The sequence below is a fragment of the Cyprinodon variegatus genome, unplaced genomic scaffold, assembly GCF_000732505.1.
Source record: "Cyprinodon variegatus isolate N-32 unplaced genomic scaffold, C_variegatus-1.0 Scaffold983, whole genome shotgun sequence".
Taxonomy (NCBI): domain Eukaryota; kingdom Metazoa; phylum Chordata; class Actinopteri; order Cyprinodontiformes; family Cyprinodontidae; genus Cyprinodon; species Cyprinodon variegatus.
Genome location: NW_015151436.1, coordinates 134,722 through 155,313, shown reverse-complemented (window position 1 = coordinate 155,313; position 20,592 = coordinate 134,722). Strand labels below are relative to the sequence as shown.

General features: G+C 35.1%; 1 protein-coding gene across 1 annotated transcript in view; it reads right to left on the bottom strand.

The window, feature by feature from the left end:
• Positions 1-2,529: 2,529 nt before the first annotated feature.
• Positions 2,530-20,592, bottom strand: part of pdgfd (platelet derived growth factor D) — a 66,401-nt gene continuing 48,338 nt past the window's right edge. Inside the window, exons 4-7 of the mRNA XM_015399039.1 lie at positions 17,825-17,863; positions 14,840-15,047; positions 7,471-7,688; positions 2,530-3,067 (exon numbers count right to left, since the gene is read on the bottom strand). Coding sequence (XP_015254525.1) covers positions 2,930-3,067; positions 7,471-7,688; positions 14,840-15,047; positions 17,825-17,863 — 603 coding nt within the window. The 3' untranslated portion in view covers positions 2,530-2,929. The remainder of the gene's footprint in view (positions 3,068-7,470; positions 7,689-14,839; positions 15,048-17,824; positions 17,864-20,592) is intronic.

Genomic DNA, 20,592 nt, shown 5'->3' with positions numbered 1-20,592 from the left:
GTTTTCATCCAGTTAAAATGTGAAGCTGAAGGAGAGTTTTTTTCAAGCCACTTGGCATAAAGATGTACTTGGAACCATATTCTTATCTTGCCATCTTTTGCTTCAAGCGCTGATGTAACTTTAATGCAGACAGAAAAAATGACTATTGCAACAGTGGATAACACAAAACTATTCCTAGAACTGCAAACAGGCTGAGCACTGCACTTTAGGACTAAAACAAAGCAATTGACAAAAAAAAAGGAAACTAAAATTAGGGATGCTATAGATTAATGACATGGGGTTCTTTAAAACATTTTTTTAAACCCAGGATTTTTTTCCGAAGTAAAACAAAACTGACTTTAAAAGTTATATTTTCCAAAACACTCTTGGAATTAGTAAATAATTTAACAAAAATCAACAACAAATATTTAAAAAAGCCCTTACACACATCTCTATAAGGGGACTCAATATAATGCATCACTTTTTGTGTGTCAGTCTTGCCCGGTAGAGCAATGACCTGAAACGTGACTTAGAACCAATTTTCAGCACTAGAGAATAAAATATTTATGAACCTAACAACTCAGACTAACAGCACAGGAATGTTTGTAAAACTACTGCATTGACTGGGTTACAGTGTTACAGAATAACCATTTAGAAGTCCAACTATTTTGTAGCTTTTTTTGGCCATAAAAAGTAAAGTAGCATCTGAAAGTAACATTTTTTGCTGAAATCCAGCCGGTGAATGAGTCTGTGTGTTTAAAAGTTAAAAAGTTTAAAGAGAAGCTATGAGCTTTGAACGCTTTTCAGCAAAATACATATGAATTGCTGCCCTTCTGTTTTGCCGCTGCTGAAGGGTTTGATATGTGTCTATATACACGCACCTTGCACATGCAGACCATTCACGTCTGTAGCTGCTGCCAACTCTCACAGACTGTTCGTAACCCTCAACCTCTTAACAAAAGCATCTCTTCCTGAGCTTTTAGAGAAACACACCCACACACATTGAAGTATGGGTTGTATTTTCACCAGGAAAGTTGCTCTTAGTCATGCAGAAAGCGTCTCACCCTGAAATAATGCTAATCTACAAATAGACGTCCTGACTATTCAGACACCTTTTCTTAAAAACTTCCTCTGTGTGGCTCTTCCTGAGTTTCCAGCTCGCTTTCCTCTGTAATATGTTTGGGGTCTGCGGTTCACGGTTTTATCCGCCACAGCAGAATTCCGCTTAGCACACCGGAATGCCAGGAATGCTCAGGAAAGAAAATGGGCATAGTGCTGCAGCACGATCTGACGAGTTCTTTGAAGTCTTAGAAGGTGAATGGTGAAGGGTATATTTTAAGTAGTGAGCATTGAGATGCACAAAGTCAAAGTGTATTTACATTTAAGCAAAAATAAATTCACATTTGGCAGATATATAACAGTTTTTGCCTGTTATATATACAGTTTTGTGAATTCCATAAAATTCAGACCTGAGGGGTCCTGGTTAGCCTGATTTCAAAACTAGGAATGTGTTATGTTGGTGTAGACTTCCTGAAACCTTTCTCCCAACCCCATTCTGCCTCTCGCTCACTCATCTCTGCATCCTCCGAGCAGAGGATTTGCCTGAAGTTTCTAGAAACAGTCATTAAACACAAAAAACTGCAAATGTATGCACATTAAACATGAGCTAAACACAGAAATTCCTAATCAGAGTTTGGGTTTCCATATTCTCAGACCATAAAGTTACTTTTAACACAACTTGTTTTATTTCTTTGAAATGTGATTTTTGCTGTGTACTTTGATTCCAGTCCAGACTGGATTTGATTTAAGCATAAGTATTCACATCTTTTAATCTTTTGACACATTCAATCTCACAAAAACAGACATTTTAAGGTTTGATTGATATATTATAATATTTTAAGACTAAGTGCTGCATAACTGTGAAGAAGTAGAAATAGGATGAAAAAAGGAAGGAGATACATTTTATCACATGCCTTAGTTAATCCCCTTTTTGGTCATACCCCTAATTAGAAATCCACTGCAACGTCTTTTTAGACGTTACCAAAGTAGTTTATATGTTCTGCTTCTGTTTAATTTTAAACTCACTATAAATCCAGGTACTATTGGATACCTCAAAAATTGTTAAGAAAAAAATCTGTGAATTTTTTTTTTCTCCAAAATATTCAGCTTTTTTAGTCCAAAAATTCAAATCCATTTGTCTTCACTTTACACTTCACAGTTACATGGAACTTTACTTTGATCTATAACAAACCTCAGAAAAAGCCTTTGAAATTCATGGTGCCAACTAGTGTTGCACCGATACCGATACCAGTATCGGACGGGGCCCCGATACTGCCCTAAAATGGTGGTATCGGTATTGGCGAGTACCAACAAATAGGGCACCGATATCATTTTGAGAGCCATAAGTTTATTCAACTATTGTCACCCACTCCTGGTAGGCAATAAAAAGTTCTACTGGATTCACTTGGTATTAGATTTTTTTCCTGCTTCACAAAGGTAGGCTGCAGCTTGACAAAGCCATGATGGCAATTATTTTACATTATTATGGTATCGGTATCGGCTGATACTGCACAGCCAGGTATCGGGTATCGGTATCGGGGCCAAAGAATGGCATCGGCGCAACACTACTGTAGTTCCAACATTACAAAACGTGACAAAGTATGAAAGGTGTTAGTACTCCAGTCAGACCCAACTACATTAGGTGTAGTTTGAGTAGATAAAAACAAACATGAAAACATGTTTGACAGGAACATTTAGTGCATTTTTGAAAAAAGAAAAAAAAAGCGAGCTGTGCTCAGAGAAAGTTATTACCTAAAGCTAATCGCATTTTGTACGATGCAAGCCTTCTTCTCTGCTGCGTGTTTGTCAGCGGTGCTGTTTGGTATATAGAGTCCGATGCAAACCAGGAAAAAAAATGTAATCCATCAGTTCTATAGCCAGGATCAACATCTCAGCGAGGGGGCTGCAGAGGACACGCACACTCGCATGTTTCATGATGGGAAAGGAAAATTTCCCCAATAACCCAGCGCACCCGCTGTTTCTGCTGCTGCTGCTTGTATGGACTGGTCTCTGGGGAATACTTGAGCACCTAAAGGAGACAAAGAAGGAAGTAGAGACAGATGAAAACTTCACAATTTTATCCAAAAGAAATAGCAACACAGCAAAAACATAACTTATTAATTGAAAATAACTGCATGTGAAGTTTGCAGTTTAACCATAAAACATCATTTTATCTTCTGCAAGCAAAAAAGAACACACAAAAAAACAGCAAAAATGCTGAAATTAAAGTGCTTTATGATCTTAATTTCCACATAGGGTCATGCTAATATCTTTGTGAGACAGATAATAATGAAGTGACTGGCTGGCTGCCTGCCCTGGAGTCTTCACGGTCCTTCTGCTAGGTGCACCTGTTTGATACTGCTATGGTTGGAGGGACTGGATGGTTAGGCCCATGAAAAACAAGGGGAAAGCTGAAGGTGGTTCAAAACAATCCAAACATAGGTTCAATGAAAACAAACATCTCCAAAAAATGCAAGGCATGGGAAGGAAATTTACAGGCTTTACCAGAAAACAAGAGCGCTTAGATTGCAAATATCTTCTCTACCATATGACAGTTGGCCAGATGCTGCTGCGTCCAGGGTCAACTCAGGGAAAAGCAAGCAGGCCATCATTCATGCAAACATATCACGAAGATTTAAAATAGCATGTTTTTAAATAGGAGAGGGAAAGCTAGAAAATCCACAAAACAAAGACAGTGAATGCTCAGGGAGAACATGCAAACTAGAGAGGAATAGTTCTATCCAGAGGGTTGATCCAGTACTGTTTGGCTGAAACAGGAGGGACAAATCACAACAGTTCCAAGGTGGCACACAAATTTTCATAAATGATGCAGCAGATTTGTTCACAACATCCGAATGAAGAAAACACTGTGATTAAGGTCGGGACTTCTAAGGATCGAAGCTGCAGTATCAGTAATATCTGTGTCTCTTTAGGAGTTCAATCACTGAAGGAAGAACTTAAGATATCTGTGATAGCATCGAAGAATCAAGAGGAAGCTGCCAATCTCCCACAAACAAACTCACAGCAGAAAAATATTCACAAGGAGAAAAAATATCTCTGTTCATGCAGGGAAATGCTCTTGTTTCATGGTTGCACATTTAGTGATTGTGGTCTACACATTTACATGCAAACACACTCAGAGACAGAGAAGAATTACAATCCAAATCCTACTTTTGTCTCAATTCCTATTGTGCAATTTTTAACTCTAAGAAGAGCCTGAGGCAGAAAAAAGAGCCCTATGGACCACGTTTCAATAATGAAGCTATACCAGAACAAAGGCACAAAGAGATGGAGGGAAGCAAGAGAAGAGAAATGAATGACAGGCTTAAAGAGCAAGAATGGTGCATCGCAAAGGGACAAATTGAAAATGGGAATTGGGAAGAATGAAAGGATGATGAAAGCCCAGAGAGAGGAGGGAATGGGAGATAGAATGCTTGAGAGACAGAGCAACTGGAGGGAAATGAGAAAAAGAGAGAATGTGGCAGACTTCTACACTGTTGCTTTTGCTACTGGTGCAGCGCCGGCCTCAACACTCTCATCTTCTTCTTCCTTCTTCTCCTACATTTACTATATGGCTATATTTTTTCTTTTACCTGCCACTTTACACTCACAATCTTTTTAGGCTATTAAGATCAACTCATTTGTTGTATATAGAAGCTAAACATGTCACATGTTTTCAAATCTTGATGAATATTGTTACAAACTGGTAAATCTCAGGGAAGACATATCTCTCTAAAAATCTGGTCTAGGTTTCTTATGAGCAATGAAACATTTACAGCTATTGAGTTTGTATATGATCAAGTAGCTCTATCCATTAGTAAAACAACTTCTTAAAACATTTACACATATTGCCATATTTTATCATTTGTCTGCACATACTCTTGCATTAAAGAGCCAACAATTATTATTGCAAACACATCTTAACAAGTCAGAATACCACTAAAAAATGTATTCCTTTCAGCAATAAATCATAAACTAAAATTCAGTTAAAAATAAAATGACCAAATCAAATAAGAGGCCAATATGAAAGGATTTAAATATATTTTCACTATCATAATAGAAACAAAATCACTTTTTTTGGCCATGGCTCTGTTTAAATGAATTACTGCATTAAAACAATGTGGTTTAGAGGTGATCAACCTTCTGTTCCAATAAACATGGCATTACGCTCATCTGCATTGTTGAATCTTGTACCTTGACATACCGCATATATTCTATGTTGTTTAGGCCAGACCAGTTTTCTGGCAGAGATCCCATGCTCAATGAACCTTGTGTTCATTCTTTTGACATTTTGAACCAAATTAAATCAACATCTCCTTTAAGCTTGCCAACAGGGAAATATTACTTTGGAACTAACTTGGGATTTGGTAAACACACTGTAGAAACAACAGCAGATGCAATATTTTATCAACTAATAATCAGTAAGGTTTCCCATTCAACCTTAAACAACTTATATTATGATCCTCTTCACTTCACATCCATACTCTGGGATCTTGGTTCCCATACTAGTCCTTGGAGCACAGAGAAGCACAGACAAATTGCCGTTTGTGAACAGCTAGCTACTTTAACAATCTTTTGTGGCTTCAAGCCAAAATCAGTGAGTGCCACAGAATACATACTTAAAATGTATTACTTTTTTTAAACTAAATTACTGAAATAAATTATATTTTCTCTTATTTTTTAACGAACAGTATGGGTATGTGCAAATAGAGCAGTGACATTTCGGGTATTAAAATGAATTTAAACTGTAATTCCTGAACCATTTTAAGTGCTAGCTTTAATAGATAAACCTTTATTCCTGATATTCTTTAATACATAATGATGAGAGAAATCCATCAAATCCGAAATGTGTACAAATTATGATTTAAAGGTCCATCTTACTAAATGAGCAGTGTCCTTTCTGAAACAACAACCGTGTTGATTACAATATATGTTGCTAGAAGACTCATTCATTCATTGTTAATAGAGATGTCAAAGTTAGCCAAGCCACATGGACTGTTGCAGCCTCATATATAAACCACAACAGATGTTCACTGTGATAAAAGGATCATTATTCCCTTTGCTCATTAGCAAACATCATGCATTCTCGATTTCAAAAAGAATTTTAAATTCTCCCTTGCTGACCTGTCCAATGTCCAACCCGTTCCCCTGCCTGGGATTGGCACCATATGCATAGTGCTTGTTAACAATGATTTTCAGAAGCGTTCCTAGACCATCATGGTTTTTTCTACCACAGAGCTATGTTCGATTTTAGTGTAGTAATGCCTGAAAACTAAAAAATAAAAAAGCATATATTCAGTACTTTAAGGTAATGTGCTATTAAGAAAATGATCTGGATTATCTGACTCTTTATTAATTACTTTTTTTTTTTATTGAAACCTTTCTTTCATCAGAAAATAAACCTTTTAGGTTGTTAAAAGATATATTCAGTCAGTCTTTGAAGGAGCAGGGAAAACTTTACTTCAAAACAGAAGAGTCTCGATGGGATTCTCTTTGACCTTGTCCAAACTTCTCTTTAAGACCCACTGCTGAGATTACATACCAATTTATTCTGCACACTTTTGTGAGCAGGCTAAAAATCAGTATTGTAGTAAAGACTACACCAACCGACACCAAAGAGTACAGAGACCGAGACAAGACCAAGACATTATATGATCTTGGTCTTGTCCTCTAAAGGTCTTTTCTTTGTCTCAGTACTGCTTAATCTTGGTTGGTTTGGTCTTGACTGTAATACTACTAAAACTATCAGACCTCAACAAACAACACTCACAGGCAAATCCATTGCATTGAGAATTTGGCATGTCTGATCAGTATCTTAAAGTTTCCATTAGATGCCAGTGTAAATTCTCATTCATTGGAATTGCGGAAACCACATTACAGGTGCGAGCCAAAAGAATTGACAAAGACACCTGGAAAGAGGGAAAGTCCAGTTTCCTTCCAATCTCAGCCTGTTTTATGGCTTCCATTACACGTTTACATTCATTGATAAAATGCATTAATGTCTTCTTGACTTGCGGATTCAAACAAACTATTTAAACAATCCCATTTGATGAAGTTAACATACACATATAAATAAATTAAAAGGGTTTTCTCTAGTCTATTCCCACTAAATTTAAATACAGGCTTAAATACAGTGCATCTAATATTTTTATCAGTCATCAAAAAGTTTGTGGTAGAACAAATTAATAACAAAAAACATTAAGAATGAATTTCAGTTTCAATTAATTTCTTGAATTTTAGGCACAGAACCAGCTTTTAAGCATAACCCACAGATTTCAATGGGATCGAGGTTTGGGGTCATTGCAAAAACAATCTTTAGTCTGTCTTAACATCCAAAATCCAGTTTTGTGTTGTATTTTGGATCACTGTCCTGTTTTGATTTTTTAAATTGTGCCCTTGTTTAGACAATCAGGTGGTCTGTGCTAGACCTACCTCATGAAGCTTTGTCGTGGTTTTCAAAGGCTGACAGGAACAGCCAGTGTTCCAGTTATTGGTTCCACAGCCACAGTTGCCTCCACACCGTTTCACCAAAAGACATCGAGGGAAGAAGACAGCATTGGTGGTCTTCAGCTCTTCTCGCAGATTCACAGAGTAGTTGCGCGGTGTGCAGCTAAATCGCTTGACATCATCATGAAGGCGATTCAAATCAACTGGATATTAAAACAAAAAAAAAGAATAAATACTAATAATTTTATATGTAAACGTTTGAGTTTCATCTATTCAAAGCACTAATACAAATAAATTCAGTAAGAGAAACTAGAGTTATATAATTTTTCAAATATGATATACAAGCAAAATAGAGCTGACTGTTAATTCACGGCTCAATACAAACACACATTCTATACAGATAGCAAAGATAAAAAATAATTGCTTTGGTTATTTCCTTTTAATACGTTATTTATGTTATTTTATTAAATGTTTAAAAAATATCCATCTCTCCGTCAATCTATCCATTCACACCTAGGGAGAACTTAAAGTTACCATCAACTTAATGCATGTTTTATTTTTTTTTCTTGGAATGTGGAAGGAAGCATGAATACCCAGAGAGAATGCAAAAAAAAAAAAGAAGAAATAAACATATTTAGTCTGTAAAGAGAAGGAATAGTATTTACCTACACTGCACATCCTCTTTTTTTCAACATTTTTCCCTTTCAGTTTTCATTGCAGCTTAAATAAATACACATGATCACCAAGAACCAATCAACATTTTTTCTTTGTATCTCATACCTGATATAACAATTACAAGCAGATCCTTGCTCTTGCAACATTGTGAAGGAATCGATCAGATTAAATAATGCAGGAAGTGTAAAGCCCTTCTATTTGTTAGGAGGACTACAATAACCGCTGATGACAAAGATGGTGAAGATGAGAAGATGAAAGACAAGACACTATAGGCCTGAAAAAGAAGCAGAGCAGAGAGGCTCTAATTCATCAAAAATCATTCTAATGATTCTGGTCTTTCTTCTTGTCATCAGTGTGAAGCAAAATTGCCTCATTTGCCCATATAAGACCCTCAGCCACGGATTATGAGTAATTTTAGGGAGGTGAAAGGGAACGGACAAAATGATGGAAATTGTTTTGACAGGATAGGATTAAAAAAAGGAAGAATCACAAAGTGCAACATAGATATAAAACAACAGTGATCACTCGTAACATTAGCAAACTGCAACCGTTTATTCCCTTCCCCTCAAATAACACATTTCTTGCAAAGAATGTGAGTGCTTTAACATACTATAAAGATAATGGAGACTAACTGTAAGTTTGAAGGACAGATGGAACAGAAAACAAAAAGGAAGATGAGGAGCAGACAGCGCAATGAAAGCAACAATCAGTGGAGAACTGAGTGGTCTGTGATTGAAGAGAGTAGGGTAATAATCAACACTCTTCATAGCAAAGGCAGCAATTACATCAAAAGTCACTCTTGACCCTGATGTTGGCAGTTTTGTCAAAATAAACTTCAGTATAAAGAACAAACTAAATAGCAGGACTATAAGCTTGTAAAATACTCAGCAATCAAGATTGTGTTTGATACTTTCAACATAACATAATTTTAGAAGAATTTATAATCTAACTTTTAGTTTAAAGCTGCAGTGCATCAAACACACTGAAGACCTCAGGCTTGTGGAGTCATTAAATCAATTCACTTACAAAGTCTACCTTATTAACTGCAAGAAAATGAGATCAAATTTCTATTTAATTAAAAAGAATATGGCTTGGTCCAAATTAAAAGAAATTGAGTGCAGTTCTCTCCAATAAGGTATAATTTTCAAATATAGTATAGTATAGTATAGTATAGTATAGTATAGTATAGTATAGTATAGTATAGTATAGTATAGTATAGTATAGTATAGTATAGTATAGTATGTNATAGTATAGTATAGTATAGTATAGTATAGTATAGTATAGTATAGTATAGTATAGTATAGTATAGTATAGTATAGTATAGTATAGTATAGTATGTAATGACTATATAGGGGGAGTGGCAGCCTGGTGAGCAAAGACCCTTAACCCCACACTGCTCCATGGGTGCCGCACAATGGCAGCCCACTGCTCCCCAAAGGGATAGATTAAATGCAAAGTGTGAATTTCGTTGCTCTGTACTCTTGACTGTTCAAGAGTTCAACTTTGAAGCAAGAAATGAATTGTGACTTTTAAACACACAAGCAGAAAAAAGAAGCCTCTGAACTGATGGGATGCTCTACAGCCCTCCTGATGTGCATTGATTATCTACAGTCAGATTGTTATGTAAAGAAGTCTTCATGTGATGAAACTTTGTTTATCAATTAACATAAATCATGGTATCAAATTACAATTTTAACAATTGTAAGAAGTCTAAGTACATTATTTCAATTGAAAAATGTTTGAGCAGTCTTTGTGATCAGAAGATATTATGTCAAATCCATATCGGGAGTATATTAAAACAAAAAGACTGGACTAAATATGAAAGGTATAGAAACTATTGTCAAAGATTGCAGCACTATCGCACTTTAGAGTATAAAACCATAAGAAACTGCAAAAAATAATTTTAATGTTTGGATCTTTGTTTCACCAATCACTGCAATCACTGCAGCTGCTTTTTCTAAGGTAAGGTTTTACATGTTTTCAGCTTTGATTATTGCTCGAAGAGAATCCCTGATATCACAAGAAAGGTAAGTAATCAAAGCCCTTTTTGAAATGTATATGCCGTGCAAAAGTCGTTTTTTAAATTATTTTTGTGGGTTTAATAAAGAAGAATCATAATAATTGTGTAAAAAAAAAAAAGACTAAAGCTGATGACAGCATGTGAAATCTCAAGTAGAAAGAATGAAAATAACCTGCTTTCAGGAGTTCATTCTAAGAGGAAAAGTGCTCAAAAATTATTATTACTAAGTAAGATCCTTCAAATTCCAATGTGTTATCTTTAAAATCTAACCATGGCAGCAACTGAGAAGTAAAGTTAGGCTGAGAGTTAGGCTGACCAGTAAAAAGGGAACTTAATAGCGTAATGAGAAAAGTGAGAAGAAAAAAGAAAAAATACTGATGCAGTTTACTCTGTGGTAGAATCTAACTTTTTAGGATTCAGCAAAAAGAACTAGACAAGAAAAAGTAAAATGACTAAACAGCCTAGGCCCTTTGCGTCTAACCATTAAGCCGTCAGTGATTGACTGAATCTTTTCAAATGGAACCTTCTGCACCACAGGGAGGAACAATCAAGACTCTTAGGCTGTTCAGGAATCAAACCTTGAGTGGTTAACTGAATGCAGGCATCTGCTCTGTGCTCTGTTACAAAATCGATTATTATGTGTGTATCATGACTTTGTTCTTTATTCTTCTGCCGCCATCGTGAAATTCTAACTCTCCATTGACCAAGCAAAAATCCATTACACTATAAGCTGACTAAAACAAAGTTGAAGGCATGTTTGTATTCATCAACCTTGTCTGTAGTCTCTGTAAGACGAAGCTAAGATTGTTCTTTGTTCCTAATAATGACCTCACCAATTAAAAAAACTGAATATTTAAGCATTTCAAACATTTTGCTGGGAATATCTAAGCTTTTTTTGTTCAGTACAACCATTTTCTCCAATTCAATACAAGAGACAGACTTTTAAACATCAATATTTCCAGTGAATAGTAGCAATGTATCTTTGTTTCTCTGAGATGCATCCAACTCAAGAGATCATAGTATTTTTTGTTTTTTTGTGCTACTAAATTAGACCAGTCTGAGTAACAATGACAAATGGGCTTGACCTTTTGATTCTCTGAGAAAAAAAAAGTCTTAAGATAATGACTTTAGAAAACCGAATGGTTAAAAAACTGCCATTTTGTCTTTTCTTGCCTTGCCATCTTGCCATATGTATAGATATATATACAAATATATTTTACATGGGTTTAAACTTTTGAAGGGAAGCTCATTCGTTAAACACTGATTTTTGGGGGATGCATCTTTAATACTCTATATACAGTCATCAAGAGCCCAAAGTGATCAATTTGTTAAAATTCTGGATAATTAAGTAATAGTGAGGGGCTGCCGTAGTGTTGGGAATGAATCGAAACATTTAGCTTTGGAGAAGAGGGACTCTTCATGAATGTACACAGAGGATCAACATATTTAATATGACATTAAGTACAATTGCTACTGGGTCAGTACTATTCTATAAAATTCAAAGAGAAATGTTTTAATACCTTTTAGACCAAATTCTGACACTAGCCCAAATCATTCTTGAGAAAAAAGGCAAGAAACATCAAAGTCTGAGGAAATTATTTTACTTTCGTAGCAAAAGTTGAAGATTTAAATTAACCAATTATTGCTTGAAATCATAGCTAATGTAGGAAATTGCCATGTTTTACATTTTGAGTTATGATTGCAACATCTTAATTTTAGAAAAAGTTGCAGTCATAATGCAGATTTAAGACATCAAAAACATCTAGAGATATAAAAATGTATACAGTGACATTAACATCTCTGTAAATGTCAATTTTGTAAGATTTTCAAATCCTATTTAAATAGAATAGAATTTATGTGTGTGATACTGATTCAGTTGCTGTTATTTTTTTGCACAGTAAAATTTTACCCTGAACAAGATAATTATTGCAGTGCTTTTTTGTAAATTACGTTTTTGTGGGGAAAAAAAGCTATTTGTTGACATGAAGCCTTAATCAATATATATTGCTGTATAATTTTATTCAATAATAAAAATGACATATATAGCTTATTATTAGAGTGTTTGTTTGTTTTTAAGAGATTATTCCTAAAATGTTTTATTCGAGAAGTTTTATAAAACTGGCAAAAAAATTATTTTCAAAAGTTTGTAAGAGTGTGATTTAATAATTAATTAATAATTAATTATCGACCCAGCCCTTTTTGACAAAGAAATAAACCATTACCTTTTCACTTTTAATACTTAATATAATATAATCTAGTGAAATATGTGTTATATTTATTATAATAATATGTAGAAATCGATTAGAGGGGAGTGTGAAGAATAAACAAGGGCATCTGGACTTCAGGCCACAGCCTTCGTTCTGTTGGTCCTATGTCATATTGAAATCTGAATTTGAATGCCTAACTTAGTTTGTGTCTACTGTATTCCTGTGAAAATAAAAAAAAAAAGATTTTTTTATGTATAATTTATTTTGATTCATTAAATAAGCTATAGCGGGTTTTTGAGATGAGGATAGCTGTTAAACATTTCTATCATATTTTGATCCAACTAAGGCTTCTGTGGGTGATTATTATTATTCTTAGGCTCAATTAGTTGTTATTTCAGAGTGGCATGTATACAGGAAAAATGTATTCTGTTATTACATGGTTGCCCATATGTGAGTGTTTCCTGGGCATGTATGATTCCTTGCTTGCAGAGCTGAGCCTGTTTAAAGTAGTGCAATCTCAGAAGAGCAGTGGTGTGGAACTCTGTCAGAATGTGTAGGAGGGAGAAAGAACCAAAAAAAGAAACAATGAAATTTTTCATGGAAGACTTTGACTCATGAAGGCAGCAACATGAAGCATGTGCTGCACCCCTTTATTAGTGTGTAGGAATTAGAAGTTTTTTTTAATGATGCTGCAAAGTGCAACTTAAGTCCACAAATATCATGCACTTGTTTTGCCTTATGGTTTAAGATTATAAACAGGTAATATTATGGTTATAATAAATACCATTTAATGTGATCATTCATGCTTTTTTTGTGGAAACAACCACAGGTCTGCAATCGTGTGCCTTAATGAAAACAAAGTTAAGCTGCTGACTGCAGCAGATTTTTTGTGCTGCTGCACATGTGGAACTTCCAATTAGAGAGTTCGACATCGGCGTATTAAGAACCCATAGTGCAGACCCAGCTTAAAGCATCATTGTAAAAGCCACAAGCTCCTTGGATAGAGGGCTTTCTCATACCAGCAGAGCAAACACATTCCCAATAAATACAAATAAATTTGCTGTCAAGCTCAAATGTTTACTTAGGAACGGAACATCACTCAATGAGACATACTGAAACAGAGTGCTGAGTGATACACAGTATAAAGGCAGATGCAATGAAGTCTAAAGCACTTTGGTTACAAGATTATATCTTCACATAAACGCTTTGCTGTAAATGTGCGCAGAAATAATCATATTAAATTTTCCAAAAAAACACAAGGCAGAGTCATACGGAAAAAGTACACTTAAAAGTACAATGGAAAATAGAGAAGGCAATGCAGAACTATGACTCACCCTGTAAGTGCTGTTTTTGTGCGCTTTTCACATGTTGCATTTGTGTGACGCAAACACTTACTAAAACCCTTATAGTACATTTTAAAAAATTCTGAATTCACAGACGAAACTAACCGATATGAGAATGTCAAGTTATATTTCTCTGAGTAGTCGTTCAGAGGAGCTTTTTAAAACTAAAAAAACCTCAAAATCTGTAGAGCATATTTAAAATTAACATACTAACACTGCTATTCAGAGTAAACCAATTTTGAATTACGAATAATGTAACAAGTGGAACTTGCAATCATTTCTAATGTCTTTGTTGCATCTGCTTTTATTTTTAATTATTTGGATTTTTTTCAAAACGATTTTAGAGTTGCTTCTGTAGTTAATATCTGCACATGATAAGATGCTTTGCAGTAAAACACCAATGTTTTGTCCTGTTTGTCTTCCTCACAGCCTCTACTGAGGGGCACCTGGAGCTGCTCTGACTAGCCAAGGTGGACAAAGTGGAGCTGACACCATGACTTGATAAGAGAGCTACAAAGCAGACAAGGTCGCTTTGTAGGAGTTAATTCTCATTAAATGGAACTGCATAAAGATGCATTTACATAATAACTTTGAAAGCCCCAGTGCCAATTTTTTTAATTTTTTTATTTTTTTTATCAATCTCTAAGGTTACAAAGCTTTTGATTTGACACACATTAACTTTACACACTTTAATTTAGTTTGGGTGGAGCTAACAGGAAATCCATGTCAATGCCTTTAACTCTCTTGATCTGTTTAGTTGTTTTCTATTTTGTTTTTACAAAATAAGGACCTGCATCACATCAGGCTAATAGGTTTCAGGTCGCTGTTGAGTTGTGCATGGGTTTACATTACATGCAAATTATTAATTCCTTGTCTGAGTCTTTGAAGTTAGTTAACAAAAATAACAGCTTTTTATGAGATTCTTCCAGATAAAATATAAAAATACAAAAAAAATGAAAGCACATATCTTGTATCGACTGTGTTGCATAAGTAAATATTCTATTTTTACTTAATATTATGGGCATATTTGCTCCCCTGCATTTTCTATATTCCTGATTTAAAGATGAACTTGTAACATAATAGTAAACAAACACATTTGTTACACTTACCTTTGTTTTGTCTACTTGCCAGGTGGTAGGACTTGGATCTGTAATATATGTAAGTTTGAGTGTAGATGCTTTCCAGGTCTTGCCTCCAAGTAGCTGGGCTCAAAGATTTAAGAAGTTCTTCTATTGTGTCAAAAGTAGCTATGGTTTTGTCCAGGTCCTCCAGTGTCTGAGGAACCTCTGTGGTTGGCATCTCATTTGTTCCCATGTCCTGCAAAAAAAAACAAAAAAAAAAACAGAAGAACTTGAAAAGTAAAAGTAATCATTCTCAATAATTTCCCATTGCTTTTTTTTATATTTTCTGCAAAAAAATCTAATCTGTAGAAAATACATATTTTTAAACCCATTTCAATGTATGTTGTTGTTAAATGCCTTAATGAGATGGTTACCCTGTTACTATTGTTGTAAAGTGAAAGGGATTGACCAAAAATAATGCATTTATTTTAAAGGTACACTGCCTGGTTGCCGGATCTTAGCAGTTAAAGCCGGGGGGTCGTTCTAAAAACACCCATTTATATCTGTAGAGTACACAAAAATAAGGGTGTTTGTTTTTAACAACAGATACATCCATTTAAAACATGCTGCAGATAAATACATGACTAAAAGAATCCAAGGGACCTCTGTGGTTCTATCCATATATGGTAGCCAATAACCAATAAGACGCAAGCTGTTGCTGATATAAAAAGTAAGATTAAAAAAAATAAAATAAAAATCAGTGCATTTATAATACTGGTCATATTTAAAGTTGGATTGAAGAGTAGCCTAGTCTTCACTCCAGATCACACTGAGCCTGGTTCTGCTGGAGGTTTCTTCCTGTTAAAAGGGAGTTTCTCCTCTCCACTGTCGCTACAAGCATGCTTAGTTTGAGGGATTACCTGTGAGTCAATGGAATGAACTGGTTTGAAAAGTGCCTTGAGATGACATGTGTTGTGAATGCTGCTATATAAATAAACTGAACTGAAATGCTATAAGAACACAAAAGAAAATGAAAACAAATGTATTCCCTAATCATTTATTTTTTTATATAGACTATTTTATTGTGTACGTCAAAGAAAAATTAAAAAACGAGCTGTTCTCCATTTATTGTGGATTTTTTGTTGGAAAGCGGATAAGCGAATGAAACACACGGATACAAAATGGTACCAAAAATAAATTATTGATCTAACTGATTTATGGTTTATATTGGATATTATTTCATTTACTAGTTGCTAAATAAACATCAACTTATAGAAAAATATGCTAGTCTTTGGAATATTTGGTTGCTATACATTCATATTTCAGGGATATTACATATTTTTGACCTAGTTTGAATAAAAGATTACTGGTTTTATTCAAATAAATATTGAAAGTTGAATAAAACTGATACATTCAGCTTTAACAAATTAAGAGTATTTGAGTATTGGGTTCAATGTAACATTCAGCAGATAAAAACTATGATCTCAATACAAATTAATCTATAATCTTACTTTTCAAATCCTAATTAAAACAGACCTGTAAAGAAAAAAGAATGAAGTGAATCTAAGGGACCTATCAGTCACCATGACTGTTCCTTATATGTCCATAACAGGGGCCAGGGCCAGTTCTACAGGGTCAGGGGCCCCTGTTGGCCCATCTAGAACCACCCACGGGGAAGGCAGAGACATGGGAAGAGAGAGACAGAAGGACAGAGATGAAACTGAAGAAGCACATATGCACTGAGGGACAGATGGGTACAAAGACATTTTGAGACATCAATGTAAGGGGAAAGTTACCCTCTTTGCAGAGGTATCACAGATGGAGAAAAAAGAGAACCAAGAGACAGGCATAGAGTAAAATACTTACAGAAATAAAGCATTAGGAGTGGGTATGTTTAAGATTTTGTTAGGGAAAATTTTGAAACGAGCCCTGGCAAAATGGGCATAAAGAAGAATGACTGTATATATACCAACTTGGTACACTGTTACTCAGTTCGGATATATAAAAGTTCCTCGTGAAAAAATATAGGACTCAGTAACAGGGAATCTGAATGAGCTGAGAATGATGGAGGAAGAGATAACCACCTGTTTAATTTTCATTTACTATGTTTTTTTTTTTCTTGTAGCCCCAAATATGGTGTTAATTAGCATTTTTTGTATTTTATCAGGTGAGATAATAATATCTATGATGAGATTATATTAGAATAACCCCAGTATATCATCTATTAATAACAAACTTCCTTTAGGTGTATGAAACGAAACTATTAACTACTAAATTGTAAGTTTTCATGTTGTGCATTCTAATGTTTTTGGAAGAGTTCGTGATTATATTATTTCTCTGTTTTAGAATAGTGTACGATTGAGAGAAGAGGAGATAGGAAAAAGATTGGAAGACTGATTGAATGAGAGCAGAGGAAAATAGGAGCACTGAAGGAAAGAACGGTTGAAGAGAAGGAAGAAAAATCTACTTAGAGGAATATAACAGAGAGCAGATGTCAGAAGATGGCTAGAAAGAAAAAAACAACAACTTAGGAACCAGTCAGACATGTGTTTTGATTTTGATATAAAATCAGAACACTAAATGAGAGTAAAGAATAATTTTAGTATGACTTCATCATTGAAGTGAATACTTGGTATCTTTGGATTCAAAGACTACTAAGCACACAGACCCATTGGCAGAAGTAACTAAAAGCATTTAAATCAAGTTTAAAGTAAACGCATATTCATGTTTGATACGTCATGGTAACTATGTACCACCTTATATTTCAACCCTTATAAATTATATACGTTGTCCACAGCGTGGCATGGGAGGAATTCAGGGGAGCTTTATACATTTGCTGTATGAAATACAAAACCATTATATGCACATTAGCTTTTCAAATTGAAAATAAATCTCATAAGCTTCTAACTTTCCATTTCTTGCTAAGATTACAAATATAGAAGAATGCATTTAGTTTCAGAAATAATCAAGAAAAAAACAGGCATTTTTTGTTCTTCTTTTCTGTACAGTATATTAGTTGGTGTGACAACTCACCGACAAGAGTTCTGGAGCTGCCTCCAAGTTGGTGTCACCCTAGAACAATATAAAGCAAATCAGAACACCCTTAATAAAAAGTTATTAAAAAGAATAGAGACTATTTATCAAGGATTGACATATTTAGTACATTTTATTATTTGTGTGTTTTAAGGCTTCAGTATGACATTACCCTGTTTCTCAACCATGGACCAGGCAAGGCTTGTTATATTTAGGATTCCTTTGGTACTGAACTTTTTTTTTTTATCATAAAGAAAACAGACAGCTATAAAATTTGAAAAAAAAAAAAAGAATTGAATAGAATAAATGATGTACTTCCATAATTTACCCAATGGGGAATTTATAGAAGAATATACAGTACATCATCATCAAGGAATATTACACAGTAGGGTTTTAATGGTATCCATACTAGTACCAGACCTGTAGATACAAAAAAAAAAAAAAAGTGAGAAGCCAGAGGAAGTGCCCTTCAACCTAAAGTTCACCATCTGGGAGCAATTGGGATTTTGAGTGACATATGAAGATGGAGCAAAAAATAATAGACAAAATCCTCATGGGTAAACAAGATCTAACTGCTGTGATGTTTAGTTTTTGTGATGAGAATGAGTGGATTAAATGGGAAGGCAAGACAAGGCAAATTTATTTGTATAGCACAATTCATTACAAAGACAATGCAAAGGGCTTTACATGATTAAAATATAGGAAAATAAAACAGAGTCAAAGGAAGTAGGGAATAAAAAAAAAATGCAGAAAGAAAAAATAACTTTAAAAATGGTTGGACGAAAGAAAAAAAAAAGTTGAACTAATGTTCTTTTAGTTGAACTGTTTAACTAGAACAGCAATCCTAAACAAATGTGTTTTTAGTCTTGATTTAAAGGAACTCAGGCTTTCCGCACTTTTACAGTTTTCTGGAAGTTTGTTCCAGATAAGTGGAGCATAGGAACTAAATGCTGCTTCTCCATGTTTACTTCTGGTTCTAGGCATGTAGAGCAGGCTGGAGCCAGAAGACCTGAGTGGTATGGAGGGTTGATACACTGATAGAAAGTCTGTGATGTATTTAGGTGCTAAGCCATTCAGAGATTTTTAGACTAACAGAAGTATTTTAAAGTCTATTCTCTGAGATACAGGGAGCCAGTGTAAGGACTTTAGAACTGGGGTGATGCGCTGTGTGACTTCATTCAGATGACACCGTTTCAACCCACCTCCAGCCCCTCCTCCACCATCATAGCTAAAACTTCATCCGAGTGTCATTCCTAACGGACTCTTACTGCATTCCCTGTCTCATCTCAACCGGTCCGGCAGAAGACCACCATGTTGAGCCTGGTTCTGCCAGAGGTTGCTTTCCAACTGGGTGTTCTTCCTCTCCACTGTCGCTTCATGCTTGCTCATTATGGACAGGTTCTCTCAACCTGTGTTATCCAACTGGACTTCCATCTTCCAGGTCCCTGAGTGAAGCTCTAGAATCAGCTCACGCAATCCACTGGATCTCCCCATAAAGTTCTGCATACCGTCTCTCTAACCAGCAGTCTACAGACTGACCAACTTTATCTATATCCACTCCACCACCAGTTTCAGGCCTGGAGGGGAAACAGCCCTATCCTTTTCATGCATATCTATTAAAATTAAGCGCTATGTTTCCTGCCGAGGTCTGAGCACCAAAGACAAGTAATTGTATCAATAAATTTCTCCTAATTGTCTTTCTCTTCATGTTCTTGTCTTTACTTAACCTAATCTAATGAACCTACACAATGCTCATTTATTACAATGAGAAAGATGTGTCTTCAAATACAGAGTAATTAAATGTCTAGGTTTGATTGAGGACTGAAATTTTAATCCAAATATTCATTACTAAATTTAGGTTGACAGTAATCTAGGAAACATTCTTAAATGTATAAAACGATCTTCCACATCAGACAGGATGAAAGGTCAGATATTTTAAACAGTAACCTCTCAACTTACAGCTCAGTATCCTCTGTTTGTCTCTCTTGTTACATACTTAATCTCTAGTTGTGTTCCTGAAAGGCTGTCAGTCTTTTGGTAAAATGGTTCCAAAGAGATTGTTCAGAGTTTATTTTTTTTACAGGCATGTGCTTGTTGAAGAAACAAATCACAATCATGTAAATGTATGTTGCTATGCTAACACAATTGTCCAGATATTTATTTTGTACACCCTGAGGGCATACTATTTGTATACTGTACTATTCAGCATCTACACACATCTTGTAAGGGATCACATCCTTTTCACAAACATGCCTTTCTGGGAATTGAATCAGTGTACTTGAAGAGTCCCAAATCCCTTTACTTTTCACAGTGCAATAGCAACCTCTCTAACCACAGTTCATTGAAAATTGTGCCATTACTTTCTTGTGGTGTATGTGTTTTGTGTGCATCTGTAAATTTAATAGGGTTGACATCAAAGGTGGAAACCTCTTAAAATACTCTTGATTGTGGCCTAAAATGTTCTCATAAACGTAGATGTACAAAGCAGCTGCAACTGAGGTCAGTCTTTCCTGTAAGATTGTGAGCACTTCTATTACTCACGCTGCAGTGACTTGCATCTCTAAATTAATGGTACAAACCTTGTTAAATGGTACAATAAAGCAGAGCTTAAGCTGGCATGAGAGTAAGGCTGGACCAACTAGAGGATGTTATTTAGGATGTGAGTCAATGAAAGAACTATGAGGGGAAACCTGATTTATTTAACAAAAGGATGTTTTTAGTCTTCTTGTCCAACTTACTTTAAACACCCAATGCTGTGTACTACCTCT